The sequence below is a fragment of the Erythrolamprus reginae genome, chromosome 5 (genome assembly GCF_031021105.1).
Source record: "Erythrolamprus reginae isolate rEryReg1 chromosome 5, rEryReg1.hap1, whole genome shotgun sequence".
Lineage (NCBI taxonomy): Eukaryota > Metazoa > Chordata > Lepidosauria > Squamata > Dipsadidae > Erythrolamprus > Erythrolamprus reginae.
Window position 1 is genome coordinate 107,004,146 of NC_091954.1, and position 25,855 is coordinate 107,030,000.

The 25,855-nt window shown below is 45.6% G+C and overlaps 1 protein-coding gene across 2 annotated transcripts; it reads right to left on the reverse strand.

Annotated features, from left to right (window-relative positions):
- Positions 1–1,507: 1,507 nt before the first annotated feature.
- Positions 1,508–24,155, reverse strand: ZMAT3 (zinc finger matrin-type 3). Of its 2 annotated transcripts, none has more exons than XM_070753659.1 (6): positions 23,905–24,155; positions 19,597–19,931; positions 14,399–14,518; positions 5,268–5,434; positions 5,032–5,135; positions 1,508–2,882 (listed from the first exon to the last, which is right to left on the reverse strand). In XM_070753659.1, the coding sequence occupies exons 2-6, from the start codon at positions 19,870–19,872 to the stop codon at positions 2,671–2,673; spliced, it is 879 nt and encodes a 292-aa protein (XP_070609760.1). In that variant the 5' UTR covers positions 19,873–19,931; positions 23,905–24,155; the 3' UTR covers positions 1,508–2,670. The 2 variants fall into 2 exon arrangements, with proteins under 2 accessions (XP_070609760.1, XP_070609761.1); XM_070753660.1 differs by lacking the exon at positions 1,508–2,882 and adding an exon at positions 3,060–3,173 and having other exon boundaries at positions 23,905–24,100.
- Positions 24,156–25,855: the final 1,700 nt, after the last annotated feature.

Sequence of the window (25,855 nt, forward strand, 5' to 3'; positions counted from 1 at the left end):
GATGGGAAAAGACACCAGCTATTTCAAAATAATTGGAGAACTGCTTTTCCTATTTCGTTCAAGTCAACCTCATCTTAGAGGCAATTCTAACAGATAAAGAAGCCCCCAATTTTAAGGGAAAGGAAATTCTTTTACTCATTCTAACGTACTTGCACCCAAGCGTACATTAGTACCTCTAGATACGAACTGCTCCACATTCGAGTATTCCAAGATACGAGCCACGAGGGGAGAGAAATTTCTGTTCCAGACCTGAGCTCAAATTCGGGATACGAGCCGAGTGTCCACTAGGTGGCGCAAGAATCCTTGCTTCTGGTTATCTCGGAGGGGAAAAACAAAGTCTAAAGCCATTTGTTCCAGATACGAGTTGTTCAACATACAAGCTCCCTTCTGGAACGAATTAAACTCGTATCTAGAGGTACTACTGTACTTCGAATTAAGGTTTCAAACCCAGCACTGGATCTTCCCTCCCAAATAATAATAAATTATTATATTTGCAAAGAGCTGCAGCAACTCAAGCAGGGCTGTTCAGCTTGATTTTCATTGAGGGCCACATCAGGATTGTGTTTGATCTCAGGTGTGGACAGGTGTGGATGGGGAGGGCGCGGCCAGCTCTACATCACTAATGTCGAAGATGCCTGTGGCGACCTGAGAAAACAGGCTCCTGGGCTCCGTTTTCTGCTCCGACGGCCTCCTGTAGCCCTCGGCCAGGGTTGCAAAAGGCATGCGGCCTTTCAGCGCTCTATTTTCGCTGGCAGAAGCACCCACAGGCCTGGCCTTCACTGTTTCCAGGGCGGTCCCCTGGGGTCAGATCTAAGCACCCCATGGGCCGGATCTGGCCCTCCTCCGATGAAGGGCTACCCAATTTTTTACTACCACACTGTGGGCATGGCTTATGCAGGACGCCCTGCATTTGCTTTCAACATCTTTCGGGGCAAATTGGGTGCTCTGGGGTGGAGCTCCATTTTCGCTACCCCACTCCCTGCCCGCAACCCTTGAGTTTGACACCCCTGATGTAGAGGAACCGGATGCTATTGAATTGAAGCCAGGGCAGTGCCTCGCCAGGGCATAGCATCCCTTTGCTATTTATTAAAACGACACATCTTTCTCTTGGCTTCTGGATGGGCCTAAAAAAAAAAAAGACATTGATTTCCAAAGGATTTAAACCCCGATGCTCTCTCTTTCCAAGACTCACTCAAGCAGTCAGTCAGTGCATGTTTTTCATAGAAACATAAAAGACTGACGGCAGAAAAAGACCTCATGGCCCATCTAGTCTGCCCTTATACTGTTTCCTGTATTTTATCTTAGGATGGATCTATGTTCAAAACCAGGCGTGTTTAAATTCAGTTACTCTGGATTTTTACCAACCAGGTCTGCTGGAAGTTTGTTCCAAGCATCTACTACTCTTTCAGTAACGTAATATTTTCCCACGTTGCTTCTGATCTTTCTCCCAACTGACCTCAGATTGTGCCCCCTTGTTCTTGTGTTCGCTTTCCTATTAAAAATGCAATTTTCTTTTTCTTTTTTCCCCCCTGCTTGCTTTTTAATAGCAGCTGAGTCCCTACTGTTTCAATTCGCCCAGTTCTTATCATTCTGACTAGCCACAGGGGCCTCTCCTGTCTCTACTCCAGTGACGGGCTTCTACCGGTGCACACCACACTACAGAATGGGAGCAAATTTTGGGACGCGTGCGCAGCTGCGCACCCCTAGCAGGCCCGCACATCCCACCCCCAAGATTTGGCTTCTGCACATGCGCCCAAAGACAAATCTTGCATGAGGACGCTCGTGTGAGCGAGATTTCAGCCATTTTCGCCAATTTTTTGCTCCTGCGCATGCGCTGAAGCAAAAATATCGGCAAAAATCGCTGAAATTTATTTATTTATTTATTTTATTTATTTATTGGATTTATATGCTGCCCCTCTCCGCAGACTCGGGGCGGCTAACAACAGTAATAAAACAGCATATAATAATAATCCAATACTAAAAATCTTACTCTTACTCTTGCCCGTGTCCTCACACAACATTTGGCTTCTGCGCATGCGCAGAATCTTGCACAGGGGGAGCACACAGCCGCGTGCTGGATGCGGCCAAGCCCTCTGCAGGGACTGCACCGTTAGCCTCGGGCAGCCCCTTAGTGCTCTGTTCCCTCTAAACTGCTGGAGATTGTGGGATTTAACCAGGAAGGACAGGTGACCCCCTTAAGCTGACCCTTTGTCATTTGTTTCACCAAGTCACCATATGCAAAAGTGGCACAATGCACAGCCGAACAAAAAGAGAGAGGGGTTGGGTGAACCCTTCACACTACCTTCTCAAGCAAAGTTCACTCATGCGAGGGGAAAGGTAGGGGAACCAATGAAAAAGGGGCAGGTTCTCCTTCGAAGGCAGCTAATGGACCGGACATGTCAACATCCAATATCCTGTGACACGCATTCCTGCCAAATGGGAGCGTGGCCCCGCTCCTCTTGTCTTCTGAGCGGAATTCACTTGACTTCACGGATAGGTTTGCGGGTTTTCGAGAAAGCACGGAGAGAGCTGGGGAGCAGGCCTCCTAAGGCACAGAAGCACAAACGCAGGGCAGTGGCAGGCAAGCAAGCAAGAAGCTGCTCCCTACGTAGGGAAAAGTCCCCCTCCAAAAAATAGAAGAAGAAGAGCGGCTATCGGGGGACCCAAGTCTCATTGGACGTAGCCCAGGTTCTCCATCTCGTTCTTATATCGCTGTTCGGAGACTTTGCTCTTGTGTTGCTTGCTCTCCAAATGCTGCCGGAACTCCACTTCTTCACTGGCCCCGGCGTTGCACATGGAGCAGTAGAACTGGCCGCTGGGGGTGACACACATGGCGAGGTCACGAGGTATCCGCTGACGGGAACGTGGGTTGAAATAAGGGCCTGGAGGAAAGCAAGCAAGCAAGACATTCTTGGGATACAGACAACCAGGAAGAATTTCCCGAGGAGGTGACATCTACCAGAACTCAGCTGGTTCCACCGTCAAAGCACATCAACAACTCAGGAGAACCAGCATATTGTCTTCAATTTATTTATTTGTTTATTCATTCATTCGTTCATTCATTCCTGAGACTCAAGGAGTTGTGAGTGCTCCTCGTCCACCTCTGGTAATGATAGATTCTGAGGAGGATGAACCAGGCCCTTCTTGGTACCCTGGGACAGTGGCGTTGCCAGCTGATGCAGAGCGTGAGAGAGAAATATCGATTGTGCTCATCAATCCAAGCCCACCCGTATTAAGAAGACATAAGCTACAGCACTAAGAAAGGAGATGGACTTGGGAGGGGGAGAGAGAGTTGCACAACATGAGAGCTTTATGTGGAAGAGCGCATGGATTCCAGAGGACCTTCAGGGAGTAGGATAAGTGGAATTGTTGATATTCAGTTCTGCAAACTTTTTTTTAAAAGGAAAGCAACTAGGGCTGAAACGTGGCTTCAGAACAGAGCCCTTCAAACCTGACAACTTTAAGACTTGTGGACTTCAACTCATGGCTGGCTGAGGAATTCAAGAAGTTGAAGTCCACAAGTCTTAAAGTTGCAGACTTTAGAGACCTCTGTCTTAAGAGTGAGATAAAGTTTTGCTTTTTAAATGTTACTCCATTTAAGCCAAAACCAAAAAACAAGCCACCAAATCCCACCAAATTGTTGTGGAATGGCATGGAGGAAACCAAGGGCTCTTGCCCAGTGGTGAAATTTAATTTTTTTAACTATTCCCATTCCCAACCCACTCCTTGGGGAAGGATTCTATTATTATTATTATTATTATTATTATTATTATTATTATTATTATTATTATTATTATTATTTATTAGATTTGTATGCCGCCCCTCTCCAAAGACTCGGAGCGGCTCACAACAAGAAAACAGTCCAAAACCAATAGTTAAAAACAATTTAAAACCCCTTAATATTAATAAAAAACAGTTGTACATTTCGGACAAACCATATATAAAACGGAAACAGCCCAGAGGAATCAATTTCCCCATGCCTGACCACAGAGGTTTTAAGGAGTTTGCGAAAGGCAAGAAGGATGGGGGCAATCCTAATCTCCAGGGGGAATTGATTCCAGAGGGTCGGGGCTGCCACAGAGAAGGCTCTTCCCCTGGGCCCCACCAGATGACACTGTTTCGTCGAAGGGACCCGGAGAAGGCCAACTCTGTGGGACCTAACCGGTCGCTGGGATTCATGCAGCAGAAGGCGGTCCCGGAGATATTCTGGTTCGATGCCATGAAGGGTTTTATAGGTCATAACCGACACTTTGAATTGTGACCGGAAACTGATCGGCTACCAATGCAGACTGCGGAGTGTTAGTGTAATATGGGCATACCTAGGGAATCCCATGATTGCTCTCGCAGCTGCATTCTGCACGATTTGAAGTTTCCGAAAACTTTTCAAAGGTAGCCCCATGTAGAGAGCATTACGGTAGTCGAACCTCGAAGTGATGAGGGCATGAGTGACTGTGAGTAGTGACTCCCGGTCCAGGTAGGGCCGCAAATGGTGCACCAGGCGAACCCGGGCAAACGCCCCCCTCGCCACAGCTAAAAGATGGTTCTCTAATATAAAATTCTCTAACTATAAAATACAAAATCCCCATTCCCACCACACTCCTGGGGGAAGGATATGGCAAAATCTCCATTCTCGCTCCATTCCTGGAAGAAGGATAATACACAATCCCCATTCCCACCCCACTCCTGGGGGAAGGATATTGCAAAATCTCCATTCCCGCTCCACTCTAGGGGAAGGATACTGCAAAATCTCCATTCCTGCTCCACTCTAGGGGAAGGATACTGCAAAATCTCCATTCCTGCTCCACTCTAGGGGAAGGATACTGCAAAATCTCCATTCCTGCTCCACTCTAGGGGAAGGATACTGCAAAATCTCCATCCCCACCCCACTTCTGGGGGAAGGATATTGTAAAATCTCCATTCCTACCCTACTCTGGGGCCAACCAAAATTTCCACTACCGGTTCTCCGAACTACTCAAAATTTCTGCTACTGGTTCTATATTTCATCCCTTCTATTGCCGCTCTTGACAGTACCTGTGTTGTTTTGCACAGCATAAACATTCCTTCTGTTCTGCATCATCTTGAAATCGTTCCCTTCTTTTCGCGCTTTCCTTTTGCCGGCCACTTCAGGCGTCTCTCTGTTATTGACGATACGAAAACACAAATCAATTTCAGAGAAATGAGGAAGATTTTACAGGCACCAGCAGGAAAACTTAGCGGAACTTTGGCTGGCACTGTTACCGCCCGGCGAGCGTTTCAATAATACATACAAGAGCGAGTTGTTCTGGGCCTCGGCCAGGCGCAGCCTCTTGGCGTGATTCTTGCCCTGGTAATGAGCCTGGGCCACCGCTGGTGAAGAAAACGACGCATCGCACAGTTTGCAATAATCGTTCTCCGTAGCCAAGATCACTCGCGCTCCAGGTTTTGGGGAGGATCCCTGGGCAAAACAGGAAAATAGATTCAGATATATCAAAGTGGTTGTTTTGCATTCCAGACAAAAGTTCTGAATAAAGTGTCAATACAGTATCTTGGAACTTGGTGTTACAGGTTTGATTTTTGTCATATTTGCCTATATGACTCCATAAGTAGTCCGATAGACTTTTGTTGTCTTCACCTTAAGTGAAATGCAGTGAGTGACAGCTGAAATGTATTTTCTTTTTTTTAGTATTTATTTATTTCTTCATTCATTCATTCATTTTTGTTCTCCTGTAATTTCTTGTAGCCATCTCCTTATCCATTCCCAATACAGTAGTACCTCTAGATACGAGTTTAATTCGTTCCAGAAGGGAGCTTGTATGTCGAACAACTCGTATCTGAAACAAATGGCTTTAGACTTTGTTTTTCCCCTCCGAGATAAGCAGAAGCAAGGATTCTTGCGCCACCAAGTGGACGCTCGGCTCGTATCCCGAATTTGAGCTCAGGTCTGGAACAGAAATTTCTCTCCCCTCGTAGCTCGTAAGTTGGAATACTCGCATGTGGAGCAGCTCGTATCTAGAGGTACTACTGTACTTCTCCGCCTTACTACATTGCCACCACATGTGATAAAAAGTTCCTTCTTTAACTTTTACATTTCCAACAATCCGGTTTTATATTATTATACATTTTTGCATACATTTTGGTGTTCCAGGTTTGCTTTTTGTCATATTTTCCTAAATGACTCCATAAGCAGTCCGAAAGACTTTAGATGTCTCCACCTTAATGAAATGCAGTGAGTGACAGCTGAAAGGTATTTTATTTTGCCCTTGTGCCCCAATCCTCAATTTTCTACCGAGAAACTCATTTAGTGTTTAAAGACTATTTTCAGTGTGAATTGAAGGCAAGGTGATGGTGAACCTTTTTTTCCTTGGGTGCCAAAAGAGCATGTGTGCGTACTATCATGCATATGTGAGTGCCCACACACATAATTCAATGCCTGGGGAAGGCAAAGAGAGCTTTCCCCGACCCCAGGAGGCCCTCCGGAGGCTGGGAACGGTGGGCCCAGTAGTCTCGTGCTTCACCCTCCCCAGCTCCAAAGGTTTCCCTGGAGCCAGGGTAAGGTAAAAACAACCTCCGCCATCCCCGCGGAGGCCCTCTGGAGGCCAAAAATGCCCTCCCAGAGCCTCTGTGTGAGCCAAAAATCAGCTGGCTGGCACACACATGCACGTTGGAGCTGAGCTAAGGGCAACGATTCGCGTGCCAGCAGATATGGCTCCGCATGCCACCTGTGGCATTCCTGCCATTGGTTCACCATCAGTGTTTGTTTGATCCAGATTTCTGGAGTGCAGAAATCCACCAACTGGAAAGCCAACAGAGCTCGGAGGACACTATTCCATTGTTTAACACAGGGGGAGTCAAATTTTGGCAACTTTAAGACCTTTAGATTTTAACTCCCTGGGAGTTGAAGTCCACAGTTCTTAAAAGTTGCCAAGATTGGACCCCTCTGATTTTAACAGCTCTTATCATCGGGAATTATCAGGAGCCATCCTGCCATGCTGTGCTTGCGCTCAAACCACTAGCGTCATTAAGGCAATGCCTTTCCCCCCTTTAAGTTCCTCTATAGCTTTTAGCACATTGATTTCCAAATATCAAGATCATGATCTTAAACTCAAGGTTCAGGAGAAGATCCCGCCCCCAGGTGCTTAGATCTGGCCCATGGGAACTCCCTGGAAACAGCAAGGACCAACCTGCAGTGCCTGCCAGTGAAAATGGAGCTTGGGAGAACTAAGTGTGGCCCTCTCGAGCACCATTTTCACTGGAAGAGGGTTGCAGGAGGCCACCAAAGCTAAAAACGGAGCTCACGACGGCCATTCCCCAGCTCCATTTTCATTGGCAGAGGGTTGCAGGAGACCGTCGCAGCAAAAATGGAGCTCAAGTACCAATTTTTGTTGACAGAGCACTCAGGCCGCCATAGGCACCCCCCCCCCCCGAAACGAGTGATGTTGAGCTGGCCACACCCACCCCATCTCACGAAGGTCAAAAACAATCCTGATGCAGCCCTCAATGAAATTTGATCCCGACACTCCTGGCATAATGCAATTCAGGGCATGATTGCATTGGCCTGTTTGTTTGTCTGTCTGTCTGTCTGTCTGTCTGTCTGTCTGTCTGTCTGTCTGTCTGTCTGTCTGTCTATCTATCTATCTATTTATTGGATTTGTATGTCGCCCCTCTCCGGAGACTCGGAGCGGCTAAGAGTAACAATAAAACAGTGTACAATAGTAATCTAATACTAAAAATGATTTAAAAACCCATTAATATAAAAACCAAACATACATACATACATACCATGCATAGAATTGTAAAGGCCTAGGGGGAAAGAGAATCTCAGTTCCCCCATGCCTGACGGCAGAGGTGGGTTTTAAGTAGCTTGCAAAAGGCAAGGAGGGTGGGGGCAATTCTAATATCTGGGGGAAGTTGGTTCCAGAGGGCCAGGGCCACCACATAGAAGGCTCTTCCCCTGGGTCCCGCCAAGCGACATTGTTTAGTTGACGGGACCCGGAGAAGATCCACTCTGTGGGACCTAACTGGTCGCTGGGATTCGTGCGGCAGAAGGTGGTCCCTGAGATAATCTGGTCCGGTGCCATGAAGGGCTTTATAGGTCATAACCAACACTTTGAATTGTGATCGGAAACTGATCGGCAACCAATGCAGACTGCGGAGTGTTGGTGTAACATGGGCATACTTAGGAAGTCCATGATTGCTCTCGCAGCTGCATTCTGCACGATCTGGAGTTTCCGAACATTTTTCAAAGGTAGCCCCATGTAGAGGGGGGTCACAGTAGTCAAGCCTCGAGGTGATGAGGGCATGAGTGACTGTGAGCAGTGACTCCCGGTCCAAGTAGGGTCGCAACTGGTGTACAAGGCGAACCTGGGCGAACGCCCCCCTCGCCACAGTTGAAAGATGTTTCTCTAATGTGAGCTGTGGATCGAGGAGGACGCCCAAGTTGCGAACCTTCTCTGAGGGGGGCAGTGATTCTCCCCCCAGGGTAATGGACGGACAGATGGAATTGTCCTTGGGAGGCAAGACCCACAGCCACTCCGTCTTCTCTGGGTTGAGTTTGAGTTTGTTGACACTCATCCAGGCCCCAACATCCTCCAGGCACCGGCACATCACTTCCACTGCTTCGTTGGCTGGACATGGGGTGGAGATGTATAACTGGGTATTGGCATATTGATGATACCTCACCCCATGCCCTTGGATGATCTCACCCAGTGGTTTCATGTAGATATTAAATAGCCTTTTTATAGTCCTTGTAGCATTTTACACATCCACGTTCAGACGATGGTCTCTTAGAACTCTCAGATCTTTTTCAAAAGCAATGTCATCAAGCCAGATCTTTTTATCCAGAAACAGGATCACATACTTGTGATAGACGAACATCATCTTGTTATATCTGGCCCCATACTCAAGCCAGCCGAGGTCATTTTGAATTGTGATTTTATACTCTTCAATATTCAGCAATTCAACAAACTTGGTGACATCTGTAAATGTGGTAAGCATCTGTTCCCTTCGTTCTCAAGGTCATTTCTAACAAAGGATCCCCATCTGACATTTTCATCCAGGATAATATAGAACTATTTACAAGTTTTATCCAGACAGAATTCTACAACCAGTTGTAAATCCATCGCAGGACAGTCCTTTGCACTCCATATTTGTTCAAACTATCTTAGGCCTTTTATTATTTCCTATTGTTCATTACCCTTATTTTCATTTGATATTTTTAAAGTTGGTGCCGTCACCCGATAAAAACATATTTTAAGTAGTTAATCTTCTTTCTGGCTTATATTTAAAGGATTACAATTGTGTGTTACTGTTTTTGTGAATTACTCCCAAAATTCTGCATCTCAGCAGCCGGTCAACGTCAAAGTTTATTCTTAGTACATTTAGAGTCTATTTTCTTAATGAATTTACCATTTTTAAATTTTCCTTTTCCTATTCATTATTTGCCCAACAGTCTTTAAGCTAAAATATTAACTAATTCACTGTTAAACTTATTAGTACATTTTTTATGAGTCTCCTTTTCAAACTACTTTGTAAAATCATAGTATCGTAGATGACTTCACTGGAAATTAATCCCAACATAGCACATTTAGTTTTGTGGGGGTAAGTATTACAAAAAGACATTTTAGATTTTTAAAGTTCTTTTTTTAATCTAAGAAGCTGCCTCCCCCCAGTGGCCACGGTTATGAATTTACACTTGAATTGAGGGGATATAATTAATTCCCTTAATTAAAGGATCTGAAACTACACTGAAAGAGATATAAGAAAGCCATTTTTCTCTGTGTTTCTTCTAGAATACACAGGATCATTTATTTTGTAATTCCCCAATCCTTTCAGGCTCATAGAGACATCGGAATATGTCTTAGGACCGTGATGGCGACCCTGTGGCATGCGTGTCACAAGTAGCACGCGGAGCCATATCTGCCGGCACGCAAGCCATTACCCTAGCTTAGCTCCAGTGTGCATGTATGCGCTGGGCAGCTGATTTTTGGCTCGCACTGAGGCTTTGGGAAGGTGTTTTTGGCTTCCGGAGAACCTCAAGGGGGTGGGGGCGGACATTTTCACTCTCTCCAGGCTCTAGGGCAGTGTTTCCCAAACTTGGAGACTTGAAGATATTTGTCTGGGGAATTCTGGGAGTTGAAGTCCAAATATCTTCAAGTTGCCAAGTTTGGGAAACACTGGGTTATATGTTGAAGATTATCTGTAACAGATAAATAAAATAGAATAACAGAGTTGGAAGGGACATTGGAGGTCTTCTAGTTTATCCAACATGTTCTTTAAAATTTCTAGTGTTGGATTGTTCTGACTGTCAGGAATTTTCTCCTTAGTTCTAAGTTGCTTCTCTCCTTGATTAGTTTCCACCCATTGCTTTTGCTCTACCCTCAGGTACTTTGGAGAATAGGATGACTCCCTCTTCTTTGTGGCAGCCCCTGAGATATTGGAAAGACCTCTATTACCGTATTTTTCGCTCCATAAGACGCAGTTTTTTTCCTCCCAAAGTAGGAAGAAAAATCAGCCCCGTCTTATGGAGCGAAGATGCAGGCAGGGAGGGGGAGGGGAGGCTGCGAACTCGGAAGCGCCATCCCGCCGGCTGGCTGGCTAGCTGCTGCCTGGCCCCCTCCCTCCCGGAGGAGGGTCTCCCTCCGCACCACCAGCGGCGCTCCCCCCGCCAGCCAGCCAGCCAAGCCCCGCGCCCGCCAGAACCGGCTCCTCGCTCTCCCCCCGCCGCCCGCCGCATTTGCAGGAGGTGGGGAGGGTCGGGCGGCCCACCAAGGCCAGGAGGGATGCCGCTGCCCCTCCTTCCCTCTCTCCGCCCGTCGCTGCGCCTCCTTGACGCCGAGAGGAAATGCCGGCAAAGGTTTTTCTCAGCGGAGGTCTTCAATGTCGGGGGCGCCCGGGCGGTTGCGCGTGCTCCCTATCTCCCTGCTAGCCCACTCGGAATATTCAAAATAAGAAAAGCCTTTGCCGGCGAAGGTTTTTCTTATTTTGAATATTCCGAGTGGGCTAGCAGGGAGATAGGGAGCGCGCACAACCGCCTGAGCGCCCCCGACATTGAATATCACCTTCGCCGGCCCCGCCTCTCCTGCAACCCCCTTGCTGAGAGCCCGGGACAGAAAGAGACAGAAAGAAAACAAGAGAGAGAAAGTGAGAAGAAGAGAGAGAAAGAGGGGGAGAGAGAGAGAAAGAGAGAGGGGGAGAGAGAGAAAGAGAGGGGGATGGAGAAAGAGAGTGGGAGAGGGGGGAGAGATAGCAAGAGAGGGAGAGAGAGAAAGAGAGAGGGAAAGGGGGAGAGAGGGGGGAGAGAAAGAGAGAGGGAGGGAGAGAGAGGAAATAAAGGAAGAGGAGAGAGAGAAAGGAAGAGAAAGAAAGAGGGATAGAAAGAGAGAGAGAGTGAGAGATGCTCAGTGAGCCTTTCTTTGAAGTTGCCTTTCTTTCTTTCTTTCTTTCTTTCTTTCTTTCTTTCTCTCTTTCTTTCTTTTTCTCTCTTGCTCTCTTATTCTTTTTTCTTTCTCTTGCTTTCTTTCTTTCTCTTGCTTTCTCTCCTTCCTTCCCTCCTTCCATTTCTTTCATTCCCCCTCTCTATTTTTATTTCTCTTTCATTTTCTTTCTTTCTCTCTTTCTTGCTTTCTTTCTTGCTCTTTTTCTTTCTCTCTTTTACCTTCCCTTCCCTTCCTCTATTTCTTCTTTTCTTTCTCCTTCCTACCTTCTTCCCTCCCTCCCTCCCTTCAGTCCTTCCTCTCTTACTCTCTCCTTTCATAAGTTTCCTTGCTTCCTTCCTCTGTTCCTGTCCCTTCCCCCTTTCTTTCTTTCTTTCTTTCTTTCTTTCTTTCTTTCCTTCCTTCCTTTCCTCCCTCCATTTCTTGCTTTCCTTTTCCTTCCTCCCTTCTTTCCTCCCTCACTCCCTTCTTTCACTCCTTCCTCTCCCCTTTTTGGTTCAAAATATTTTTTTTCTATTTTCCTCCTCTAAAATCTAGGTGCGTCTTATCAGCAGGTGCGTCTTATAGAGCGAAAAATACGGTATGTCTCCCCTGGTCCTTCTTTTCATTAAACTAGATACCCAGGTCCTGCAACCGTTTTTCATCTATTTTACTAGATAAATGGTCAAAGCAATGGAAACTGCAGTTTAATGTTTCCAAATGTAAAATAATGCACTTGGGGAAAAGGAATCCTCAATCTGAGTGTATTGTATTGGGAGTTCTGTGTTAGCAAAAACTTCAGAAGAGAAGGACTTGGGGTAGTGATTTCTGACAGTCTCAAAATGGGTGAGCAGTGTGGTCGGGCGGTAGGAAAAGCAAGTAGGGGGCTTGGCTGCATAGCTAGAGGTATAACAAGCAGGAAGAAGGAGATTGTGATCCCGCTATATAGAGCACTGGTGAGACCACATTTGGAATACTGTGTTCAGTTCTGGAGACCTCACCTACAAAAAGATATTGACAAAATTGAACGGGTCCAAAGACGGGCTACAAGAATGGTGGAAGGTCTTAAGCATAAAACGTATCAGGAAAGACTTAATGAACTCAATCTGTATAGTCTGGAGGACAGAAGGAAAAGGGGGGACCTGATTGAAACATTTAAATATGTCAAAGGGTTAAACAAGGTTCAGGAGGGAAGTGTTTTTAATAGGAAAGTGAACACAAGAACAAGTGGGCATAATCTGAAGTTAGTTGGGGGAAAGATCAAAAGCAACATGAAAAAGTATAAGGGCAGACTAGATGGATCATGAGGTCTTTTTCTGTTGTCAGTCTTCTATGTCTTCTATGTTTCTATGTTTAGCCAGTAATGTGTTGCAGCTAGTAAGGGCTACTCTATAGAGTGGTAGCGAAAATGGAGCTGCACACGTAGCTCCGCATGACTGGTGGGCGGGCGCACATGCCCATGTGACATCTGGCTTCTGCACATACGCGCATGTGATTTCGTCGATTTTTGGTGGGTCTCCAAAGCAGCTGAGGGTAGAACAAGAAGCTATGGATGGGAACTAAACAAGGAGAGAAGTAACTTAGAACCAAGGAGAACATTTCCTAACAGTCAGAACAGTTAATCAGTGGAACAGCTTGCCTCCAGAAGTTGTGAAGTTTTTAGGCAAATGTTGGATAATCATTTGTCTGAAGTAGTGTAGGGTTTCCTGCCTAAGCAAGGGGTTGGACTAGAAGACCTCCAAGGTCCCTTTCAACTCTGTTGTTGTTGTAGTTGTTGCTGTTGTTGTTGTTATTATTATTAGCGGTTTGTAAGAAAACAGAATTAAAACATAGATTATAATAATAATAATAATAATAATAATAATAATAATAAATAAGATGAAACAATTGATCACATACTCAGCTGCTGCAAAAAGATTGCACAGACTGACTACAAGCATAGACATGATGCTGTGGCACAGATGATCCACTGGAACTTGTGCCGGAACTACCATTTACCAGTGGCAAAGAATTGGTGGTATCATAAGCCTGAAAAAGTGGTCGAAAATGAGCAAGCAAAACTACTGTGGGACTTCCGACTTCAGACTGACCGAATTCTGAAGCATAACACACCAGACATTGTGATTGTGGAGAAAAAGAAAGTATGGATCATCGACATCGCAATCCCAGGAGACAGCAGAATTGAGGAGAAGTAGCTAGAGAAATTAGTGAAATACGAAGATCTAAAAATTGAGCTGCAACGACTCTGGCATAAGCCAGTGAAAGTGGTCCCAGTGGCACTTGGCACGCTGGGCGCAGTGCCAAAGGATCTCAGCGGACATTTGAAAACCATCGGAATTGACAAAATCTCCATCTGTCAATTGCAAAAGGCCGCTTTACTGGGATCGGCAAACATAATTCGCCGCTACATCATGCAGTCCTAGGTGCTTGGGAAGCACCCGACTGGTGATGAAATATGAAATCCAGCATAGTGATCTCGTTTGCTGTGTTGTATTGACATAATAATAATAATAATAATAATAATAATAATAATAATAATAATAACATAGCAGACTTGTATGCCACCCTCTCCAAAGACTCGGACATTCTTTAATAGGCAACATCCTTTCTCTTCTGGAAGCACACACTAATTCATTAATTCAGCACTGCTATACATCCTTGGGACCCAGTAGCCCAGTGGATAAGATGCTGAGCTTGACGATAGAAAAGTCGGCAGTTCAGCGGTTCAAATCCCTAGTGCCGTGAGCTCCCGTTATTTGTCCCAGCTTTTGCCAACCTACCAGTTTGAAAGCACGTAAAAAAAATGCAAGTAGAAAAATGGGGACACCTTTGGTGGGAAGGTAACAGCGCTCTATGCGCCTTTGACATTGAGTCGGCCACATGACCACGAAGACATCTTTGGACAGCGCTGGCTCTTCGGCTTTGAAACTGAGATGACCACCGCCCCCTAGAGCCGGGAACGACTAGCATACGTATGTGGGGGAACCTTTACCTTTATACATCCTTACCTGGGTTGCAAGAGACACCGTCGGTTGAGTAGCTGGCTCAAGAGAGTTACTCACTCGGGCAGGAGCTGGGCAGCTGTTGGCAGCATAGTAGTTCCGAAGTTTTTTACTGTGGTTTTTACCCTGGAAAACCAAATTTCTGTTATTAGCCTAGCATAAAAGTGCAGCAAAGCCATCGGTGACCTACCACCATTCCTTCTTTAAGCTTTTGTCAATACTAAGTGCTGGAGTTAAATCTTCATCGCTTCCTTTTCTGGGTTTTTTTCCCACGGGGTTCCAGGAGGGGTAGATTTGGTGTTAAAAAGGGGGAAGTCTTGCAGGGGTTGAAGGGCCCTTTTTCACCCCAGAGAATGCCTGAAACTGCTCCCTACGAAAGAGGTTTGAACACATACACACAGAAGTAGAGTTCCAATGGGTCATTCAGTCTCAAATAGCACTTGAACAGAAAGTGAAGCTGGTTTCTTTGCAATCAGACTAGGACGGCAGAAAAAAAACACCAGCATAATTTCAAAAATTTTACCTCTATTTTAGAAATAGAATAGAATAGAATAGAATTCTAGATTATTATCACATGTGGTGGAACTGTCCAGTAATCCAAAAACTATGGTATAAAATTAAAAATTGGCTAGAAGAAATAAAGAAACAAAGAGTTCAAGAAAAATCAGAAACATATTTACTGGGAATGCTAGGCAGTAACATAAAGATAAAATATCATTATCTAATTTTTCACGGTTAGAATAACAATAATTCAATACTGGAAACAAGGAGGGGTACCAACCGAAAACATAATAATTAAAAAGATCTTGGAATTTGTTGAAATGGACAAAATGACCATTGAATTAAAAGTAAAAGAAGATTCGGAGTACAGTGGTACCTCGTGATCCGAACCCCTCTTGAGATGAACATTTCAAGATACGAACCCGGGGTTCGGAAATTTTTTGCCTCTTCTTACGAACTTTTTTCGACTTACAAACCCACCGCAGATTGCAAAATGGCACTCCACTGGGCGCCGCCGCCCGGCTGTCACCTTTTAAAACAGCCGGGGGGCTTCTCAGCGTTCTCCCGAACCCGAACTTTTGCTGAACTTTCCGGGTTCGGCGTTTGGGAGAACGCCGAGAAGCCCCCCCCGGCTGTTTCAGAAGGTGACAGGCGGGTGGCGGCGCTTCTCGGCGGCTTCCCGAACCCAAACCCGAAAAGTTCGGCAAAAGTTCGGGTTCAGGAGAATGCCGAGAAGCCCCCTGGCTGTTTTAAAAGGTGACAGCCGGGCAGCGGCGCCCGGCGGAGCGCCATTTTGTGATTCCCCCCCCCCCTTGCACGCATTAATCACTTTTACATTGTTTCCTATGGGAAACGTTGATTCGTCTTACGAACTTTTCACCTTACGAACCTCCTTCCGGAACCAATTAAGCTTGTAAGACGAGGTATTACTGTACTACAAAACTTGGAACCTACTATATGAGTGGCTTGACAAAAGGAAACAAAATGATGTATGAAAATCGAAGGGATATTTTTAAACATAATAAGGAATACAATAATTTACAATATCAATATCAAATTGGTGTTATATTTAAACTTCCAATTGATGTAAATTGAATAATAAAGGTCACAAAGGAAATCTTAAAGCATAGAATAGGAATGGATATGCGTACCATAATAGGATAAATGGATATCTATGTATATTTGTTATGTTAATGGCTTTGATATGTTTTTTATAATGGTTTTCTTTTCCACTTTTCTGTATGTCTTTTTTCTGTTTTTTTTTCTTTTTTGTTGTGGTGTTTTTCCCCCCTCTTATTTTGTATTTTGTTTTTAAAGTTTATATACTAATAAAAACTATTATTTTTTAAAAAAGAATAGAATGGTTTGGAATGGAATGGAATAGAACAGAACAGAATTCTTTATTGGCCAATGTGCATATACACTTTGTTGTATATGCTCTCAGAGTAATTAAGGAAAATAAAAATACAGTACATTCATCAAGAAAAAAAAATACAACACTTAGTGGTAGTAAAGGTGATTAATAAGCTATCCAATCGTATAAAAGCAATCAAAGTTCAAAGATACAAGCAAAAAGATAAAAGATAAAAAAGATTTTTATTTTTTTTATCAACCTGTGACTGGGGGGCAGCTGCAAGTGTACAGCGGGCGCCCCCCACTACATTTGAGGATGCCGCACCGGTAGTAAAAATAGAACTGTACACGCTGCTCTGGGTGTCCTGATGGCGCACGCATATCCCAACAAGATTTTGCTTCCTGTGCATGCACAGAAGCAAAATCTCGCTGGGACCCATGGGTGTGCCCGTTGTACACTTGGAGCTATGCGCACAGCACATCTGTAGAGGGGGCAGCATCAATCCCCGCCTGGCTAGGATTATAATTGGTAGAATATAGATACAGTGGTACCTCTACTTACAAACCTAACTCGTTTCCTCCTAGGAGATTCCTACAGAGGCCCCATGGAGGCTTCTCCCTGCCTTTTCCGGCCCTGTTCCCTCCCAGGAGATTCCTAGAGAGGCCCCACGGAGGCTTCTCTCTGCCTTTTCTGGTCCTGTTTCCTCCCAGGAGATTCCTAGAGAGGCCCCACGGAGGCTTCTCTCTTCCTTTTCCATCCCTGTTTCTTCCCAGGAGATTCCTAGAGAGGCCCCACGGAGGCTTCTCTCTGCCTTTTCTGGTCCTGTTTCCTCCCAGGAGATTCCTAGAGAGGCCTCACGGAGGCTTCTCTCTTCCTTTTCCATCCCTGTTTCTTCCCAGGAGATTCCTGGAGAGGATCCACAGAGGCTTCTCCCTGCCTTTTCCGGTTACAGTTTCGGAGGCTCAGGTTTGTAAGTGAAAAATGGTTCTTGAGCAGAGGCAAAAAAATCTTGAACACCCGGTTCTTATCTAGAAAGGTTTGTAAGTAGAGGCATTCTTAGGTAGAGGTACCACCGTACATGGCTGTGTTCTGTCTTACAATCAAAGTAAGCTTTTATCCTTAATATTATTTTGCAGGAATATCCTGTCCTTTTTTTACGAGATTACTGGATTTCTAGGCTGATCACTAAAAAATTGCATAGAATTCAAGACTCCGATTTTTACTTCATTTGGTCTATTATTCTTTCTTGACGTTGGTCAGGATCCATTCCAACTAGTTATACAGTGTTCCCTCACTTTTCGCGGGGGATGCGTTCCGAGACCGCCCGCGAAAGTCGAATTTCCGCAAAGTAGAGATGCGGATGTAAATACACTATTTTTGGCTATGAACAGTATCACAAGCCTTCCCTTAACGCTTTAAACCCCTAAATTACAATTTTTCATTCTCTTAGCAACCATTCAGACCATGTTTATTTATTAAAATAAATAAATTTATTAAAGTTTATTAAAAAAATATTTATTAAAGGCAGACGAAACTTTGGCGATGACATATGACGTCATCGGGTGGGAAAAATCGTGGTATAGGGAAAAAACCCGAGAAGTATTTTTTAATTAATATTTTTGCCAAACCGTGGTATAGACTTTTCCCGAAGTTCGAACCTGCAAAAATAGAGGGAACACTGTACTTTGTTTTTCAAAAGAGAAACCATTTTGAAACTATCTTATAAAACACTAGCGTTCCTGGCCACACGTTGCTGTGGCTTCGGGTTCTTGGTTCCACCCAAGTATGCAATAGTTAGGAGTCAAACACCACGGTTTGTAGTCAAAGATATTTTTAGAGCAATTTTCAAACCAATTGGTGATGAATTTTCAGAGATTTTAGATCATTAACAAACAAACATTTACATTTTTATTTATATAAATAAGCCACAGGAAAAAATAACAGGCTTTTTTTGTTGAAAAAGAGATGTTTCATTTACAATCTCTATACTGCACACTTATGGCAAAGGTATATTATGAACCCCAACTCCTGATTTATAATTCAGTTTTTTAGTTCAATACCAGGTGCTTCCTAAAGGTGGCACCCCAACACTGTGCCCAGTACAGGTAGTCCTCAATTTACAGCCATAATGGACTCTGCCTGTTACAGTCATGTTATGACAATCCTAAATTGAGTCAGTCACATGACCAACTAAATTTTATGATATTTTTTTGTGGCAGTGATTAAGTAAACATGGCTATTGTAAGACAAATGATCATTAAGTGAACCCATTGTTCGCTAATGGGCAGTTTTGCGGAAAACTGAAACATACTGTATATTTCGGATTATAAGATGCACCGGTGTATAAGACACACTGAGATTTAAGTTATAAGTAGTGTTGGGCGAACCCATCGAAGTTCAGGTTCGGCGAGTTCGACCGAACTTGGCGGCAGAGTTCGGGTAAGTTCGCTGAACCCCAACTCCAACCCCTCTGGCCACGCCCTCCCGTCTTCCGCAAAAGCAGCCCATGGCCGCCTGTCTCCTTTTATTTCTTACGGAAAAGGCTTGGACACCGCAGTCACACCTCCTCCTTTAATTTCTTTCACCACCGCGCATGCGATCATGTCAGGGGTTGAGGTCGCCGGGATGGGGCAACGGCGGTGGTGGCGGGGGGGGGTCGTGGCCATCTTGTGCGCTGAAGGGACGACCGCCCGGCCAGAGCCCTCCCTGCCTCCCCCTCCTGGCCATTGCCCGCTTAAAGCTGCCGGCCAGGATCCTGAAGCGCTGTGGGGAGGTGTCAGGCTCCATCAAACGGGCAATGGCCAGGAGGGGGAGGCGGGGAGGGCTCTGACCGGCCGGAAGGAGTCTTCGGTTACCTCTCACAACGTCTTCATCACGGCTTATTGGATCTCTTCTATGGATGAAGAACGCGCCTTGCCACAACACTCTACGAGTCCACGAGTTCCTAGCCAAACACCAGGTGCCAACACTGCCCCACCTTCCCTATAGTCAGACTTCTTTTTGTTCCCAGCCCTGAAAAGAACCCATTTTTCGTCCATAGAAGAGATCCAATCAGCCGTGACGAAGACCTTGCGATAGGTCCCCGAAGACGCCTTCCAGGGCATGTACCGGTCATGGCAGAGTCGCTGGAAAAAATGTGCAGAGGCCCAAGGACAGTACTTTGAAGAATTTTAGGTTTTTGTGCAAATCTGTTCAATAAATTACTTTTATTAAAAAATTGCATTACTTTTGGAACGCACCCTGTGTATATCATCTTGAAAAACAAGGGGCAACTTTTTTTGGTTGTAAAACTCAACTCCCGCCGAAAGAGTTCCACGGCGGTTAGGACATGCAGGCCTGGCATCCTCACCTGGTAGTGCGCTTGGGCTTGTTGGGCAGAGTTCAGGGTGACGTTGCAAAGCCTACAGCACAATGGCTTGCAGAGTTCCTCCAGTAAGGGGTCCTGTTCCCCCTTCGCGGTGAGTTCCTCATCTTGTGCAAGTTGCAATGAAGGCCCCGGTCCCAGCGGTCTTGGTGGAGAAAGTCGCAAGGTGGCTGTAGGCCTGGTGGCCACTGACATAGGAAGAGATGGGGGCGTTTCAGGAAGAGGAAGAGGCGGAAACGCAGCGTGCTGCAGAAGAATCATTGGCCGACGGACTTTCTAGCATTCTTTCTTCGGAACCCAAAGGCGGCTTCGGATCTCGACTGAAAAGCAAGAAAGAAAATTAAATTCAAACAAGGGCCTCAAACAAAAAAATGTGAAAATAGAGTTTGTTTCTTTGTTTGTATTTCAAGGCCTCCCTCCTCCAACAGATTCAGGGTGGCTTGCAAAATAATAATAATAATAATAATAATAATAATAATAATAATAACAACAACAACAACAACAACAACAACATATAATACTATAGATGGGTGTCATATAAATCTAATAAATAAATATGATAATATAATATAACATAACATTATAATATTTATTTAATTGGACTTGGTCTCGGGGCGGCTCACAACAATAGTTTATCCAATTAAACATAGAAACATAGAAGTCTGACAGCAGAAAAAGACCTCATGGTCCATCTAGTCTGCCCTTATACTATTTCCTGTATTTCATCTTGCAATGGATATATGTTTATCCCAGGCATGTTTAAATTCAGTTACTGTGGATTTACCAACCACGTCTGCTGGAAGTTTGTTCCAAGGATCTACTACTCTTTCAGTAAAATAATATTTTCTCATGTTGCTTTTGATCTTTCCCCCAACTAACTTCAGATTGTGTCCCCTTGTTCTTGTGTTCACTTTCAATATGCTAAAAAAGAATTCTTAAAATTCTAATTTCAAAACATTCATTCTCATTCACACAATAATCACACTAACGATATTCGTTGGACAGAGGAAGGTTTAATGTCCCCAGGCCTGATGGCAAAGATGAGTTTTTAAACTCTTTCAGAAGGCAAGGAGGGTGGGGGCAGTGCGAATCTCCAAGGGGAGCTGATTCCAGAGGGCCAGGGCCCCCTAGGTCCCACCAGCCGACGTTGTTTGGTCGATGGGAACCCAAGGAGACCAACTCTGTGGGACCTCACCGGTTGCTGGGATTCGTGCGGCAGAAGGTGGTCTCAGAGATAGTCTGGTCTTATGCCATGTAGAGGCTTTATAGGTCATAACCAACACTTTGAATTGAGTCCAAAAACCAATCAGCAGCCAATACAGTCCGCGGAGTGATGATGAAATATGGACATGCCATGGAAGACCCATAACCGCTTGCGCGGCTGCACTTTGGACAATTTGAAGTTTCCAAACACTCTTCAAAGGTAGCCCCATGTAGAGAGCCAGCCGACATTGCTATGTAATATATATATTATAACAAGAATAATCCCCAAGTCCAAGTCCAATTAAATAAATATTATATTATATTATAATATTTATTTATTAGATTTCTATGCCACCCTTCTATATTATTATATGTTGTTGTTGTTGTTGTTGTTGTTGTTGTTATTATTATTATTATTATTATTATTATTTTGCAATTGATTATTCTTCGAGTCTTCGGAGGGGGTGGCATACAACTCTAATAAATTATTAAATTATTACCCTGTTTCCCCGATAGTAAGACACCCCCGATTGTAAGACGTATCGGGGGTTTCAGGGGGGTCGGCTAATATAAGCCGTACCCCGAAAGTAAGACATATGTCTTACTTTCGGGGAAACACGGGGGTATTGCCGCCTCCCTCTCATCTAGATGCGCGTCGCCTCCTGCCCACGTCCGCACCGTCCCCCTCTCCATACGTCGCCGCGTCTGCCACCTCCCTCTGATCTTAATGAGCACTGCCTCCTGCCCACTTCCACGCCGCCCCCCCTCCATACGTCACCACGTCTGCCGCCTCCATCTGATCCAAATGAGCGCCGCCTCCTGCCCACGCCTGCGCCGTCCCCCTCTCCATACGTCGCCGCGTCTGCCACCTCCCTCTGATCTTAATGAGCGCCGCCTCCTGCCCACTTCCGCACCGCCCCCCCTCCATACGTCACTGCGTCTAAATGTTAATTTTATGGTTAAAACAAAAAATTCGACAATTTTTTTCCAATATAAAACATACCCCGAAAGTAAGACATAGTGGGGCTTTTGGGGATAAAAAGAAAGTAAGATACTGTCTTACTTTCGGGGAAACACGGTATTATTATTATTATTATTATATAATATGTTATATAATATATAATAGCATAATAATAATAAATAATAATAACTTATGACTGTATGACTGTAACTTGTTGTTTGTATCCTTAAGATTTTTATTAATATTGATTGTTCCCTCATTGCTTTTTTGACCCCTATGACAATCATTAAGTGTTGTACCTCATGATTCTTGACGAATGTATCTTTTCTTTTATGTACACCCCTTAAACGCCGTCTTTCAAGGCTGAAGAAACCAAGGTGTTGCAACCTGCTTTCCTAAGGGAGGTGCTCCATTGCCTTGATTATTCTTGTTGCCCTGTTTTGCACCTTTTCCATTTCCATTATATACTTCTTGAGGGGCGGTGACCAGAACTGTACACAATACTCCAAAAGTGGTCTCACCATCGATTTGGACCCAGGCAATACAACACTTGCCGACCTAATACACTGGTTTCCTGCACTGGTTAGTTTCCGGTCACAATTCAAAGTGCTGGTAATGACCTATAAAGCCTACATGGCATCGGACCAGAATACCTATGGGACCGCCTTCTGCCACACAAATCCCAGCCGTCGATAAGGTCCCACAGAGTTGGCCTTCTCCGGGTCCCGTCGACTAAACAATGTCCCAGGGGAAGGACCCAGGGGAAGAGCTTTCTCTGTGGTGGCCCTGGCCCTCTGGAATCAACTCCCCCCAGATGATCATATACCATAATGTCCTACCTGTTAATGACTACTTCACCTTCAACCGCAACAACACACAAGCACAAAATAGATTTAAAGTAAATGTCAAACGTGACTGCAAAAAATACGACTTCAGCAACAGAGTAATCAACGCCTGGAATGCACTACCTGACTCTGTGGTTTCTACTCCTAACCCCAAAACCTTTAACCTTAGACTATCTACAATTGACCTCTCCCCCTTTCTAAGAGGTCTGTAAGGGGCTTACATAAGCGCATCACTGTGCCTACCATCCCTGTCCTATTGTCTTCTTTTGTTACTTTTTATCATTACTTATCTAAGGTCTTATATGTACAAATTGCCACCGTATAATTGTTTGACAAATAAATTAAAAAAACAGTGCCGCCCACTCCCAACCTCTCCAGCCAGCGCAGAAGAATACCATGGTCGATGGTATCGAAAACTGCTGAGAGATCAAGAAGCACCAGGTCAGAGGATAAAATAGCCACTCCGAATTTGCGGAGAGGGGCAGCATACAAATAATAATAACAACAACAACAACATTAACAATAACAACAACAACAACAATGTTAACAATAACAACAACATCAATGTTAACAATAACAACAACGTTAACAATAACAACAACAACAATAATAATAACCCTTTCCGGGCCCGCCAGAGATCATCCATCAATGCGCCCAAAGCAGCTTCCGTGCTGTATCTGGGCCTGAACCCTGACTGCTGAGGTCCTAAAATCGGCTTCTTCCAAGGACCCGTGGATACCTCACCCTATGCCCATGATTGTCATGGCTGTCCGAAAAATGCATCTTTGGGACAACCATGATCTGGCTTGGCTGAGAACCTCTACAGCAGCGTTTCCCAACCTTAGCAACTTGATGATATTTGGACTTCAACTCCCAGAATTCCCCAGCCAGCATTCGCTGGCTGGGGAATTCTGGGAGTTGAAGTCCAAATATCATCAAGTTGCCAAGGTTGGGAAACACTGCTCTACAGAACCGTTGGCTAAATCGCCAAGGAATTGATGCTACCAACCATCACTCCCGTCATGAGTTTCCTTCCTCCTTCGCCTTCTCGACCCACCCACCCCACCCACAATCCAGCCCCGGGCGGAACAACAACAACAGCTGCAAACGGGAGGGGTGCGCGGCAAAGCCCCGAACCGCGAAAGGAAGGAAATAAAAAAGCAGAATCGGCACCTCCGCTTCCTTTGCCGACCATTCCCGCGGCGTCGTGTGTCCCCCGCAAATAAATAAGGATGCCGGCTGGCGGCTCTCCCACGCGAGACGGAAAACCCGGCGCGGACCTACCGGCTTTCTGCGAGCTGACGTCGGGGAGGGAGGCGCCGGCGTGGGCATCCGAGTCTCTCTCTCTCTCTCGCCTCTTCCTCGCAGCGCGCTCCGTTGCAAGAGGCTCAGCGGCGCCTCGGGCTCTTCCTTCTCATTCTCGCCAAGCTCCGTTGCTGCCCGTGTAGCCGAGGAGAGAGAGAGAGAGCGGCCGGCTGAGACCGGGGGAGGGGGCAGCAGAACCGGAAATAGATGCCAACAGCTGCCGGAAGTGATGACAGAGCCGAGCTCGAACGGGTGGGAAAGGGAGAGAAAAATAAATAAATGAAAATGGCCCTGCCACGTCCCTCCTGGAGCGCGTGGATCTTCCAAGCGCCGACGAATCCGCCGGTGTGGGGCTTTCCCCCCAGCATGGAGAGCCTTCCGGGCGCGCTGGTTTATTTACAACGCTCAGGGTGCCGAGAAATTCCCAGGACTGGATCCCAGTATTTTGTATACAGGAAAGGGAAAGGGGAGGAGGAGGAGGAGGAAGAAGAAGGGGAAGAGGAGGAGGAAGAAGAGTAGCAGGAGGAAGAAGGGGAAGAGGAGGGAGGAGAAGACGAAGAGGAGGAGGAGGAAGAAGGGGAAGAGGAAGAAGAGTAGCAGGAGGAAAAAGAAGAGGAAGAGGAGAAAGAAGAAGAGGAAGTAGTAGTAGTAATATAAGATAGGTTTATTTTCGGAGAAACTTGGTATAATTGGGGTGTCACCATATAAACAGCAAGCTTAACTCTGCCCACAGCCTAGAGTTCGATCCTGATGGGATCAAAGTTGACTTAGCCTTCCATCCTTCCGAGGTGGGTAAAATGTGGACCCAGATTGTTGGGGGCAATATGCTGATTCTGTAAACCACTTAGAGAGGGCTGTAAAAGCACAATGAAGCGGTATATAAGTCTAAATGCTATGAAGAAGAGGAAGAAGACGAGGTAGTAGTAGTAGTAGTAATATAAGACAGTTATTTTCGGAGAAGCGTGGTATAATTGATTCCAAAGGGCTGGAGCTGCCATAGAGAAGGCTCTTCCCCTAGGGCCCAGCAGCCAGCATTGCTTGGCTGACAGGACCTGGAAAAGGCCAGATCTGTGCGCTCTGATCAGCCACTAGTAAGGGCGGGCAGCAGGCAGGATGGGGTGGAACACAGTTCCACCAGCAGAAATGAAGATGCGTGCACAGCTCCAGCTAATTGGCGGCTGTCAGTTCCTGGATTGCTGGTCTTGGCTCGGCTCTTTTTTGTCCGTGCTGCTGCTGTGTCTGCGCTCCTTGCTTTTTTCCTCTTTCCTCCTTCCTGGCCTCGGACGAGCTTCCCTCTCTCCTGCCCTGCTCCCTTACAGCCTCACGTGGCCACCTCCCGCCTGAGTGAGTGGAAGCAGAAGGCATGGGTGGAAGCGGCACTGGCAGCATTTATGCTTCTGGCAGCACCCGTTCAACTAGCTACCCAGCTTGAGGCCTGGGGGGCAACACAGGAAGGAGAGCGCGGGAAACGGGAAGCAAATTGTCACCCCAGTGACACTGGTAAGGTTGTAAGTCGAGGACTTAACAGTTCACTTGAACGATGATGATCATTCAAGCCATTCCCCCCTGGTCACATGGCCGGCAAGCCACTCCTACCCAGTCACATGACCATTAAGCCACACCCACAGTGTGTCAGTAAAAATTTTGGCTGCCCATTACTGGCCTCTAGGATACATGAGACATTATACAGAACAGTTGCAATGGGATTTCTACACTTAAAATGGATCACTCTGAGAGCTGGTGTTGTCTAGTGGTTAAGACTAGCATTGGGGAATGCTTTAGGCACAGGAGCCAATTGGATGATTCCTGGCTGGTCATTTTCTCTCAGCTCTAAGGAGGTAGTAACAAAATACTCCCGTCACTGCTGCATGGATAACTAAATGGCCTTGCCCATGTAGTCTCCAGGAATCAAGTATGACTCAAAGGCAAA

What these genes read in the sequence shown, in the direction of transcription:
- ZMAT3 (XM_070753659.1), bottom strand. Translation starts at nt 19,872, where the DNA reads ATGATTCTTCTGCAGCACGCTGCGTTTCCGCCTCTTCCTCTTCCTGAA. An exon ending in CGGTGTCTCTTGCAACCCAG is followed by an intron (nt 5,435 to 14,398) that starts GTAAGGATGTAT and finishes TGTTTTGCCCAG; the next exon opens with GGATCCTCCCCAAAACCTGG. An exon ending in TGCTGTGCAAAACAACACAG is followed by an intron (nt 2,883 to 5,031) that starts GTACTGTCAAGA and finishes GCTTTCCTCCAG; the next exon opens with GCCCTTATTTCAACCCACGT.